At 35.1% G+C, this 13251-nt stretch overlaps 2 protein-coding genes across 2 annotated transcripts in view; both read left to right on the top strand.

Annotated features, from left to right (window-relative positions):
* LOC113042545 (cubilin-like) overlaps positions 1-10625 on the top strand; it is a 41283-nt gene extending 30658 nt beyond the window's left edge. The window contains exons 59-66 of the mRNA XM_026201477.1: positions 173-378; positions 470-632; positions 714-922; positions 1755-1899; positions 1983-2164; positions 8867-9032; positions 9117-9352; positions 10244-10625. Coding sequence (XP_026057262.1) covers positions 173-378; positions 470-632; positions 714-922; positions 1755-1899; positions 1983-2164; positions 8867-9032; positions 9117-9352; positions 10244-10351 — 1415 coding nt within the window. The 3' untranslated portion in view covers positions 10352-10625. The remainder of the gene's footprint in view (positions 1-172; positions 379-469; positions 633-713; positions 923-1754; positions 1900-1982; positions 2165-8866; positions 9033-9116; positions 9353-10243) is intronic.
* A 1758-nt stretch (positions 10626-12383) lies between these two features.
* The window catches only part of LOC113042546 (ras suppressor protein 1), a 32334-nt gene continuing 31466 nt past the window's right edge, over positions 12384-13251 (top strand). Inside the window, exon 1 of the mRNA XM_026201478.1 lies at positions 12384-12586. Within this exon, the coding sequence (XP_026057263.1) occupies positions 12569-12586 (18 nt within the window). The 5' untranslated portion in view covers positions 12384-12568. The remainder of the gene's footprint in view (positions 12587-13251) is intronic.

The following is a 13251-nucleotide window of genomic DNA, read 5'->3' on the forward strand; positions in this document are numbered from 1 at the left end:
CTTTGAAATAAATCAGCCAATAGTTCATTTGGACAAATTCTACATTAGGCTTTGAATCTAAACTTTTGTGGACTCTGCTGCCTCTTGCAGGTGGTCTCTTGAAAGCACATCCTAAAGTTGTCGTACATCTCTCTCACTCTCTTTCTATCTCCTCATCCATGGTTTGCTCCAGGTCCCCAGCAGGGCTGTGGTGGTTATTTGTCTTCCCCCACCGGAACGTTTGGTTCTCCTGATATTGACCTGAATGGTCAGTACGAGCCACGTATGGACTGTATGTGGACCATCGCAGCGGAGGTCAATAAAGGCATTAACCTCACATTCACATCCTTTGAGCTCGAGGGCTACACTGGAGCCGTCTGCCGATATGATTATGTCAAGGTAAAGCTGTCAAATATAATATGACATATTAAAATGCAGCATAATTTCCAACACAGAAGACTTTATAGACGTGCATCTTCCCCATCTCCAGATCTATGATGGTGACAGTGCTAGTTATCCACTGGTTGGCACATTCTGTGGAGATGTAGTACCTGCCTCCTTCGTCTCGGCCAGTAACTTCCTGACCGTGCACTTCATCTCGGACGGCTCCGTTCAACGCCGTGGCTTCAACGCCACCTACAGAGCAGTGGACAGTAAGATTAAACTTCATGTCTTATTGCTTTTATCACCGCAGGTTTGAATCACTAATTCAAAAATGCTTTTCCATTCTTTAGGTCTTTGCGGTGGAGCATTCAATGCCACAGCATCAGCTCAGACCATCACATCCCCATATTACCCCAACGCATACCCGCCATTCGCCTCTTGCCGCTGGGTGCTGGACGCTCCTTCTCAGGAGGTGGTGAAAGTGTCTGTTCAGCAGTTTCAGCTGGACTCCAGCCAGAGCTGCACCAGCAACTACCTGGAGTTTAAAGACTTTCCTGTGGTGAGACTCAATCAAACGTCCCAACACAGCTTCTCCAAATAACTCAAACAATATAAAGTCTCTCAGGGCACAATGGCTGATCATTTTGGTTTGGTAGGCTAGTTCACATATTTTTGAAGAGGATTTGCCAAGTGGATAAATTTGATAATGTGGATACATCTGGAGAGCATATTCAGACGAATACACAAATCTATCAGATTTACTTGTAGACATAGTCTTGTAAATAGTTATTTCTTTATTTTACATGTAATATTTATTTTTATGTAATTTATTTTAATGCAGTGCATTTTTATTATTTATTGAATTTTATTTTCATTTAAGTTTTAGCGTTTTTTCCATTATAGTTTTTCATTTCTTTTCGGTTAGTAATTTCAAAGCTTCAGCTTAAACATATAATATTTGTATTTTATTTAATTTCATCTTTATTTTATTTAACAAAATGTTTTTCATAGGTTTAGTTAACAACAATAACAATCCTAATTGTCCAAAGATTACACTGGATTGCAGAACAAAGCACTGTTTACATAGCAGTAAAATCTGTTTAAAATATTGTAAAAAAAAAAAAAAATATATATATATATATATATATATATATATATATATATATATATATATATATATATATATATATATATATAATATAAATATTATAAAAATATTTGTTATTTTTTTATTTGTTTTAGATGTACTATTTCATCTCATTTAAATAGTAGTAGTTAAATAGTAGTAGTAGTAGTAGTTTCACTTCAATAATGAAGTTTGCTATCTTGACTTGTTGTATTTTGGCAGCAGATTGTCTTTACATTTTTTGTTTTAAATTTTTGTCTCTCAGGGAGATTATGGACAGGCTCATAAATTCTGTGGCTCTGACTCACATGTGCCAGATTTCTACAGTTATGGCCGCACCATGCACATCACCTTCAAATCAGATGTCTTCATGACTGGTGATGGATTCAGCCTCACATATCAGGTGGCAGGTGAGTCCTTTCCCTGTGATTGCTAGAAGTGTTTTACTCTTGCTGGTGTGGTTATATTATGTCTGAATGTTATGTATCTGCAGGTTGCAGCAGGGTGTATGAACAGGAATACGGTTACCTGAAGAGCCCAGGCTGGCCTGAAATCTATCATAATAATCTTGAATGCAGCATCGTACTGCAGGCCCCTCAGAACAGCGCCATCTCTCTGTTCTTCACCAGCTTTGATGTGGAAAATCATCCTTCCTGCAACTTCGACTATCTTGAGGTGAGTATAAACATACTGAATTGCCTCCAGATTAACAGCAATGTAGGGGAAAAAAGTAAAAACAGCAGCATAGAGAGAGAGTTTTAAGACAAAAACAATGCTTTGAAATATATTTGATTTAATAATGGACATAGTCTGAGTAATAGAAAAAAATATGTATTTTTTAATTAATTTAAAGTTACATTTTTTGTGCTTTTGTCATTTATATATACATATATTTTATTTTTTTCTTTCAGTTTTAGTTTTTATTCCATTATAGTTTTCATTATAGTTTTTTATTTTTTTTATTTTAATGCTTTAGTTTAAGCATCTGATATTTGTATTTTATTTCATTTCAGCTTTAGTTTAAATAACAAAATGTTTTAATTTAATAACCGTTTCAATCCGTTCAAGATTATCTGAAGGTACATAATCCAGTGTAGATTAACAGCAATGAGAACAAAAAATATGAAAACACTTATAGAATGAGAATGCAGTATACTCTAAATACTGCCTACAAAAAAAATAAATAATTTGAATAAAAGAAATGAAACATTTGAAGCAGTAGAATACTACATTGTCACTTGACTTGATCATCTAACATTGTTACTGTAAACTAAAACAAAAACTATAATCATTTCCGTCAACTGAAGTAAAATACTTGAACATTTGAAATGCTCCCCTAGTGAATAAGTAGAATATGAATTAAAACTAGATAGTAAAGTTTGTTTTCAAACTTTAAGTTGGCTTGAAAAAGCCTGGCCAGAAAGTTAGAAAAATGTAAAAAGTTTGAAAAGCTTAAAAAGTTTTAAAAATTTAAAAGTTTGAAAAGTTAAGAAGTTTAAAAAAGAAAGTGATTAACATATTATTAACATTATAAGCAAGTGACTACCATGTCGTTAGCATGATTAGCAAAGTTGTTAACATGTTTCTAGAATGTTGAGAGCATGATTTTAGCATGATTAGCATTTTGCTAGCATGTGACTAGCATGTTTCTAGCATGATTAGCATGTTGCTAGCATGTCGCTAACATTTTGCTAGCATAATTAGCATGTTGCTAGCATGTTTGTAGCATGATTAGCATGTTGCTAACATGTTTCTAGCATGATTAGCATTTGGCTAGCATGTCTCTAGCATGTTGTTAGCATGTTTCGAGCATGATTAGCATGTTGCTAGTATGTCGCTAACATTTTGCTAGCATGATTAGCATGTTGCTAGCATGTTTGTAGCATGATTAGCATGTTGTTAACATTTTAGTAGCATGATTAGCATGTGGCTAGCATGTCTCTAGCATGATTTTCATGTTGCTAGCATTTTATTAACATGATTAGCAAGTGACTAGCATGTCGTTAGCATGTTTGTAGCATGATTAGCATTTTGCTAGCATGGTTAGCATGTTGCTAGCATTCCACTAGCATGTTTGTAGAATGATTAGCATGTTGTTAACATTTCGCTAGCATTTTGTTAGCATTATTAGCATTTTGCTAATATGTTTGTAGCATGATTAGCATGTTGCTAGCATGTCGCTAGCATGTTTGTAGCATTATTAGCATTTTGCTAACATGTTTCTAGTATGATTAGCATGTTGCTAGCATGTTGCTAACATTTTTGTAGCATGATTAGCATGTTGTTAGCATGTAACTAACATTTTGCTAGCATGATTAGCATGTTGCTAGCATGTTTCTAGCATGATTAGCATGTTGCTAGCATGTTTCTAGCATGATTAGCATGTGGCTAGCATGTCTCTAGCATGTTGTTAGCATGTTTCTAGCATGATTAGCATGTTGCTAGCATGTCGCTAACATTTTGCTAGCATGATTAGCATGTTGCTAGCATGTTTGTAGCATGATTAGCATGTTTCTAGCATGATTAGCATGTGGCTAGCATGTCTCTAGCATGTCGCTAACATTTTGCTAGCATGATTAGCATGTTGCTAGCATGTTTGTAGCATGATTAGCATGTTGCTAGCATTTTATTAACATGATTAGCAAGTGACTAGCATGTCATTAGCATGTTTGTAGCATGATTAACATGTTGCTAGTATGTCTCTAGCATGTTTTTAGAATGATTAGTATACAACTAGCATGTTGCTAGCATGATTAACATGTGACTAGCATGTGGCTAGCATGGCTAGCAAGTGACTAACATGTTTCTATGCTAATCCAGGTAAAACCAGTTGATTCAGTTAGAAACCAGCTAAGACCAGCGTGACAGTGGCCAAAACTACTTTAAAACCATGTTAAAAGCATGTTCTTGACATGATTATCAAGTTACTAACATGTTGTTAACATGTTTCTATGATAATCGAGCTAAAACCAGTTGATTCAGTTAGAAACCAGCTAAGACCAGCTTGACAGTGGCCAAAACCACTTTAAACCATGTTAGAAGTATGTTTCTAGTCTGATTAGCAAGTTACTAGCATGTTATTAACATGTTTCTATGATAATCTAGTTAAAACCAGTTGATTCAGTAAAGAAAACCACCTAAAACCAGCTAAGACCAGCTAAAGCCAGCTTGACAGTGGCCAAAACCACTTTAAACCATGTTAGAAGTATGTTTCTAGTCTGATAATCAAGTTACTAACATGTTGTTAACATGTTTCTATGATAATCTAGCTAAAACCAGTTGATTCAGTAAAGAAAACCAGCTAAAACCAGCTAAGACCAGCTAAAGCCAGCTTGACAGTGGCTAATACCACTTTAAACCATGTTAGAAGTATGTTTCTAGACTGATTAGCAAATTACTAACATGTTGTTAATATGTTTTTATGATAATCTAGCTAAGACCAGTTGATTCATTAAAGAAAACCACCTAAAACCAGCTAAGACCAGCTAAAGCCAGCTTGACAGTGGCCAAAACCACTTTAAACCATGTTAGAAGTATGTTTCTAGTCTGATTAGCAAGTAACTAGGATGTTGTTTTCATTTTTCTATACTAAACCACCTAAAACCAGCTAAGACCAGCTAAGGCCAGCATGACAGTGGCCGAAACCACTTTAAAACCATGTTATAGGCATGTTTCTAGTCTGATAAGTGAGTAACTAGCATGTTGTTAGCATGTTTCTATGCGAATCTGGCAAAAACCAGCTAAAAACAGTGGATTCAGTAAAAACCAGCTAAAACCCAGCTAAGACCAGCGTGAGAGTGGTCAAAACCACTTAAAAACCAGTTTGGGAGACTAGCCAAAACAACTGATCAGCTTAGGCTGGTTTTAGCTGTATTCTCAGTAGAGAGTTTTTAAGGTTTGCTATGGTAGTAGACAGCTTAAATATATTATAAGCCTTATTTTTCAAAAGTTTGTACCCCCTCAATGAAAGTCTATGGGATTTAAGGTGGTTTTGGTAGTCTGGTTTACGAAAACCATAAGCTGGATCAGTTAGAAAAGATATAGCAACCCGAGTCAGACCAGTCTGAAGGTCTGACCCGAGTTTGGTGGTTCTAGCTTGAAAGCTCTAGGAGGAGATAGTGTTTAAAATTTGGCTCAGAAGAATAATAATAACTAGAATTAAAAGTTAGTGAACTAACTTTGATGTTGGCTTGGCCATCTTGGCCATGGAGCAAAAGAGCCAAAGTACTTGTGTGCCCAACATTGAGTTGCCCCGCTGCAAAATTAATACACATAATAATGCCATAAAAAAATACACCTGCAACAGTCTTTTTCCATGCTCCCTTGCTGTTTTCTTTTTTTAATAAAAAGCCTGGGCTATGATAACAGCTATGACAGGGTTGTCTAGCTGGATGTGAAATAAGTCATGCCTATTTTTCTCGTGTATGTATTTCACAGTCCTGCCACCGTTGCGTTGTGGGCAACGACACACAAGATTACTGAAACAATGCATTTTAAATCAAGGAGATCATAAGGGGTCCAAGCACAATGGTTTGTATAGATGATGCAGTTACACACTGTTTAAAATTGTTTAATTTGTACTGTATGTTCATTCTATTTATTTATTTGTGCTATTTACATAATGTTTACTTTTTTTAAGTTTGTTTTTGTTAATGTAAAATAGCACTGCATAGTCTTCACTGTAAGATAAAATACACAATCAAACCAAAATGTATTCAGACACCTTCAACATTTCTCACACAATCACAGTTTATTTGCTGTAGTTTAGAAACTGGTAATAATATATGACAATAACTCAGAACAAATTCATCTTGATAATTTCGGATAACTTTGATAAAAAGATATGTAATGGAATCAACCAAAACTTCAGACTGTCAGTATGACAATATTTACACAACTATCAATACTTTGTTGAACAGTTACCAAGCAAGAAATGCTTAATTTGGTTCAGTCTGTGGTGTGAAAAGGTTGCATTAACAATTAAAGAAAGAAACACTTAAGCAAAACATGGGCAGGTCCTTAATTATTATTTTTTTAAATCAATTTCACTGGTAGCCTACTGTATGAAGAATTAGTGGGTATAATATTTCACAGATCACTATTTTGCCATACTCACTTACATAAATGAACTAGTGGCCTGCACCCACTAGTAAAACAATTCTATCTTATTTTTGGATTGACTTTGGATAAATTCTTGTACTACAAGGTAATTCAGTCAAGAGCAGTGAGTGATTTACTTTCATTTTCATACATTAAAGACTCTGACAGCAGAGCTAGTAAATTAGGCGCGGTCCCTTTAAGAGACAAATGCATCCATTATGATGATACACATCCGATTTTTTTTTTTTGCAAATCTTTACTTTCACGTAAGACATAACCACATACTTATTCGAACACACTTTCCAACACGGGTATTTCGACATATTTTGTATGTATTTGTTGTCGGTACAAAAGCAAGAAGACTTTGAGACGCGTCTCTGCTTGCTCCCTGAACAACACCGCGCTGCTGAATTGAGCTCTTTTGCTTTTCGCTCTTTTTTCTGTTTATTTAAACTGCGATTTGAATTTGTTCGTTCAGGTCCAGGAGGAAGTGAACGTCCTGAACGACAGCTCTGTTCAGTGTTGCTGTCCCTGTCCGCGATACGCGCGGCTCTCTCTCGTGCACACGCGCCATCAGCGGCTCAGTTTAGTTTCCCGCAGCGCGGGGCTGAAGCCAACTTGATGTGTTGAATGCTCGGAGCACGTTATAAAACGTATTCTTAAAATACACATTTCTGTTTTAATAAATGGTCATATTAAATCATAGCATAACACATAAGTAGGTACAAAAATAATCAGTGATGCATGTGACCCTTTTGGTCTCAGTGTAGCTCCCTGCTTTACCATGTTATGCAACGCTGAGCAATTGCTGCGACGTTAAGCCTGACAGAGAAATCTCACAAGCACATATAAACACTCATTTTCATATGTGTAGTATATTCTTCTAATTGTTTTGTGCCGTTTCGCTGCAGTGTTTTAATGTGAAAGGCTGTAAATGTGTACTTCAAGTGTTCAGACAAATACATCGCGAGCTCATCTGTGACGTTCAGCATGATGATTCAGTTAGAAACCAGCTAAGACCAGCGTGGCAGTGGCCAAAACTACTTTAAAACCATATAATATATTATTCTAATTGTTTTGTGCCGTTTCGCTGCAGTGTTTTAATGCGAAAGGCTGTAAATTCTCTGTGGACTTCAAGTGTTCAGAGAAATACATCGCCAGCTCGCGAGCAGTTGGCTGCCGCGAATATATAATGTTATTACTTTAAACAGTTCAGAAACATCTGAATTTAGCTCTTGGTGTGTTCTAACGTGTGGATTGCGTGTAATCGCGTTTTTAAAAGGTCTTAAATAAGAATGAATTCGCTAGTTCTCGGCTCCGTGTAGACAGCCTGGGCTGAGCAGCAGTATTTTTAACCAGTTTAAAAGTGAAACGAAACCCGACTCCGCCCCTAAATGTCATTGCAACTGTAGGGGCGCAATTTTTCTCAGACAATGTAAGTCTATGGGTAATGAATTTTGACATTTAAAAATTAATAAAAAAAAAACTTTAAGTCTGATCACTCTGAAAAGATATAGCACACACCACCGCTCTATCCCGCAGGTGTCTGCCGAGTTTGGGGCTTGTGGCTTTAAAGCCCTAGGAGGAGTAGCGTACAGAATTTCTGTCAGAAAAATAATAATAAGAAAAAAAGAAGAAGTTTAAATAGCATAACAGTATGTTGGCTTGTTGCCAAGCCAACATAATAAGATTAAATAGTAGATCAGTAAGTTGGCTTTTTCAAGCCAACTTAATAAGTTTGTGTTGAAGTGCTAAAATGACTAAACTAAAACTGAAAGAAATCTAAATGAAATTTAAAGAGAAATATTTAAAGAACAAAATCTAAAAAAAAATTACATTACTAAACCTTAAACTAAAATGACAATAAAACTGCAAAATTCAAAATATCAATGAATGCTATAATAGCCTGTAAATAAAACTAACATAATATTGCCATTACCTTATAACTTTCATGTTTAATTCCGCAAGCTGTGCCCTCTTTGTAATTTTACACAAATGAAATAAAATAGAAAAAATAAATAAAAACTGCCCAAAACAAAACAATTGGTTTAAATTCATTATTAGCTGATATTACTTCAGCTTTACGTCACATTAGGTGCATTATGGGATAGTACCCAGTGCAGTATACGCCTTTGCTGCACATTTGGGCAAATGCAGATCACCCGAGTATTGCATACATACAGCAGAAATAATAGAAGTATGGTAATAACAGTATGGTACTATGTTGTGATGATGATGATGTAGCTGTCTAATGTAGGTTTATTTCTGCTGATGTAGGTCAGAAACGGCAGTACTGCCACATCGCCTCTGTTAGGGAAGTACTGTGGAAGCACACTGCCCAATCCTGTCTTCCCAGGAAGCAACCAGCTCTTCATTTATTTCAAGAGTGACTTCACCACATCCCGTAACGGTTTTGAGATCACCTGGACTTCCTCTCCACAGGGTAAGCACAAACGCTCGCTTCAGACAGTCCAGCACTGCTAAAGGTTTTATTCCAGTCCTAATTGCGTTTCTTTTGTGTGTCCAGGTTGTGGTGGTGTGTTATATGGAGACCACGGCTCTTTCGCCAGTCCAAACTACCCTGGCACTTACCCCAACGGCACTTCCTGTGAGTGGGGAATCAGGGCTCCTAGCGGCAGGGTGGTGACGGTCACATTCAACCAGATCAGCATTGATGATCCAGGAGACTGTGAGAACAACTTCTTGAAGCTGTATGATGGACCGGATGCTGATTCACCTGCTGTTGGGCCGTACTGTGGAACGGTATGTGTGAAAAAAATATATAAATAGCATTTGTATTACTATATATGACCCTGGACCACAAAAACAGTCATAAGGGTACATTTTTGAAATTGAGATGTATACATCATCTGAAAGCTGAAATAAATAATCTTTTCATTGATGGTTTGTTAGGATCAGACAATATTTGGTCGAGATACTAATTGAAAATCTGGAATCTGTGGGTGCAAAAAAATCTAAATACTGAGAAAATCGCCTTTAATGAAGTTCTTAGTAATGCATATCACTAATCAAAAATTGGAAATTTACAAAATATCTTAATGAAGCATGATCTATATTTAATATCCTAATGATTTTTGCCATAAAATAAAAATCTATAATTTTGACCATACATTGTATTTTTTACTATTGCTGTTTATGAATTTATAAATGAAAAAATGTATTTAGCAAACACACATGAAATTGATTCGTTTTCATTCTATTTCAAATAAGTGCTGTTCTTTTGAACTTTCCATTCATCCGAGAATCCTAAAAATTGTATATCAGTTTCCACATAAATCCAAAGCAACATTGATAATAATAAGAAAAGTTTCTTGAGCAGCAAATCTGCACATTCGAATGATTTCTGAAGGATCATGTGACACTGAAGACTGGAGAAACTATGCTGAAAATGCAGCTTTGCATCACAGACATAAATTACATTGAAAATGTATTCAAATAGAAAAGAGTTATTTTAAATCGCAATCATATCTCACAATATTTTACTGTGTATTTGATCAAATAAATACAGCTTTGGTCAGATTCCTTTCAAAAACATGAAATATTCTTACCAGCCAAAAGATTTGCATCAGTAGTGTGTGTATCCTTGAATTATAGATGGATATGTAATTGTCCTTTGCTTTTTTTTTTTTGCAGGAGACAAATATCGCCCCTTTCAGAGCTTCTTCAAACCTTGTGTTTGTGAAGTTTTCAGCTCAGTCTGCTGTTCTCCCGTCTGGGTTCAGACTCACCTGGAGCAGCTGAGAAGAAATAAAAAAAATTATATATATTCATACATACATACACACGCACGCACGCACGCACAAACACACAGAAACTTGTGAACACACTTTGCAATCATGTAAACAGTCACATAAATAATTCAATATAAACCATTATTTGTAGATTATTGTGTAAAAAATGAATTTATGTATGTATTTTTAATGCCTTTTTGGAAAATAAAGATGTTTCATGAAGTTCTTGTTTAATGTTCTTAAGTCAGGGCTTTTTTTTGAGGGTCAGTCATAAAATAATTTTGCCAAAAAGATCTGTTTTTGTGGTTTTTCTCTGGATTTTTTTCAATGGAAAAATCTCTTGAAGTGTGAGGGTCTCTTACTACACAAATCAACATGCATACAAAGTTGTGTTTAGTAAATTTTCACTGTCTGATATCCTTAGCTCTGGACTTCATCCAAACTGCCTACTCTGATGCGTTATACTTTACACACCTGACACAGACAGAGGCTACGGTGAAAATAAAGAGATGTTACATTCGGAGGGAGATGAAAGCTGTGTGCAGCAGATCGGACCGTGCTAATGGGTCTGTAGAGGGAGACAGCCTTCAGCTTTCTTCATGCAATGCTTCTATATAGAGAAGCAATCAAACATTTCTTTTTTTCAAAAACTCTGCAAAATGCTCCCATCAAAGTCAAAGAAATGTTTGGGAAAAGTGGCCCAGCAGTCTGATCAACAGAGCTTTTGAGACATTACCATCTGTTTTAAAGCCTTTCTCACAATTTTCACAATAATTTTATAATGGTTTTTCCGTAACTGAACAGGGTCAAAGTTCATGAGAAGCTATGAGTAATAAAAATGTGTTGACCTTGGAAACAGTGCAAGAAAAGAGCCTCGGGAGACATTTGCTAACGATGCAGTGAAGAATTTATATTTTCTGTCTATAATAATGTAGATAAAATTAAGAGTTGACCAAAAAAATGTGTTTTATATACATACACATATATATACATACATATTTATTTATTTAAATATTTTATTTAGTGTTATTTTAGTACTATTATATATATATATATATATACATATTATACAGTAGATACTTTTATAGTTTTTATTTATATTTAAATTAGTTTTTATTAGATTTTCCATTTTTAGTTTTATGAATTTTGTTGTGTTTTGTCATTTCTATCATTTTTTCTATTCAAGTTTGTATTTTGTATTATTGTTTTATTTCAGTTTGAGTTATTTTAGCAAATCAAGTAGGCTAAAACTAAATTAAAATGAGGAATGTTGCCTTGGCAACTAACAAAAGTACTTGGGTTTTATTATATAATTTTTTATTTTATTTCAAGTAATGATTGTTTCTTTAGTGGTTTGAATTCTAGATTCTGCTTTAAGTTACTACACTATAACCCTGATTTGGACATATTCCTGACCATTTTATAAAAAAAAGTTACATCTGGTTTTACTTATTGTAAATTTATTTTTAATGCAATAACAACATGATATTTCATGGTAAAAATCCATTATGGCAATAAAATGACTGATATTCAATAGTTTAAATAGCATAAATTAACATAAAATTAATCATTTTCAACCAATGTTCTCAGTAAACCTAACAATTGCAAGCCATAAAATCCACATTCATTCCAGACAAAACCAGAGCTCAGATTCAGTGATATGCTGGTGGTCCGCTCTACTCGTGGTACAGTAAGTTCCTCAGGCACATAATTTGAGAACACCTCATAAATCAAACCGCAGAACACATACATACATTCTCAGCGCTCACTTTGGGCAAGTGTAAGTGCTTACAGCTCCTTAATTCTGATAAAACACACCTCCCCGTGCCCTCATGCCATGTCTGACTCTGTCCGATCTCCACTGGCTTCTGACGAAGGGTGTTGGTTAAAGATTTTACAGCATAAACAAACCTTGACCCTGGAATCCAGAACTCCTGCTCTGCAAAGCAAAGTTCAACCATGCTCAAGCATCTGTTGCCACTCACCAAATATAATCGAGCCTATAAATAGAGCCACTGTTTTTCAGTCCCCCATAGAAATGATCAACCCTGCAAGAACCAGACACAGACAGAGAGAGACAGGCAAGGGAAGAACCAAGATCCAGTCTGTGGATGGTCCCACCTGGGACGACAGGAACCCAAGAGAAGAGAGAAGTGTCGCCGTACCTCTGCCCCATGCCAGAAGGAGAAGACCAATTGCTCTTCCACCTTGTACAGACGTCTAAACAATGTGTCTCCCTTGGAAGGTAGGAAATAGCAGGGGATCTGGGTGGCAGACAACAGCTGCCCACACCTGCTGCTGGATTCCCTAATGTCTCTTTCTATAGATTCATATTGAGGTAAATATAATATTTATATAGTTACATAAATACACACTGGATGTTGGTAGCGCTTGTTGTAAGGTGTTGTTTGTGTATGTTAAAGTACTGTATATAATTAATTATTTTAAAATCATTAAAAAAAAAAACAGAGAGGCATAACAACCAGTGATATTTTAGTGTAACTTAGATATTATAATTTTGTTTAACATTTTGAATTCCTTTTTATTTTCGTAATCTCCATTTCCAATTTCATTTTAATTTCAGTTAAAGTTTTAGTAATTTGTTGTGTGTTTTTAGTTTTTATTGTTTTATACGTTAAAATTTATGTTTAAATTTTTTTTAGTAAATTTTCATTTCAGTTTTTGGCTATTTTAGTAATTGTCATTATATTGGAAAGAAAGAAATTAATTTTTGGTGTGAAATATTTTATTTAGAATAATATATGATAGTAATAAACCAATAGGCTATGGTAACAAAATAACTCATATTCAGAACACTGAAGATGGATAAAATAATGTTTGACTAAATTTATAGTATACATATATATTAAATTTTTACCTTGTAGGCGCCTCTACAGTTTCCTATAATAT

This window comes from Carassius auratus, chromosome 24, assembly GCF_003368295.1.
Source record: "Carassius auratus strain Wakin chromosome 24, ASM336829v1, whole genome shotgun sequence".
Classification (NCBI taxonomy): Eukaryota; Metazoa; Chordata; class Actinopteri; order Cypriniformes; family Cyprinidae; genus Carassius; species Carassius auratus.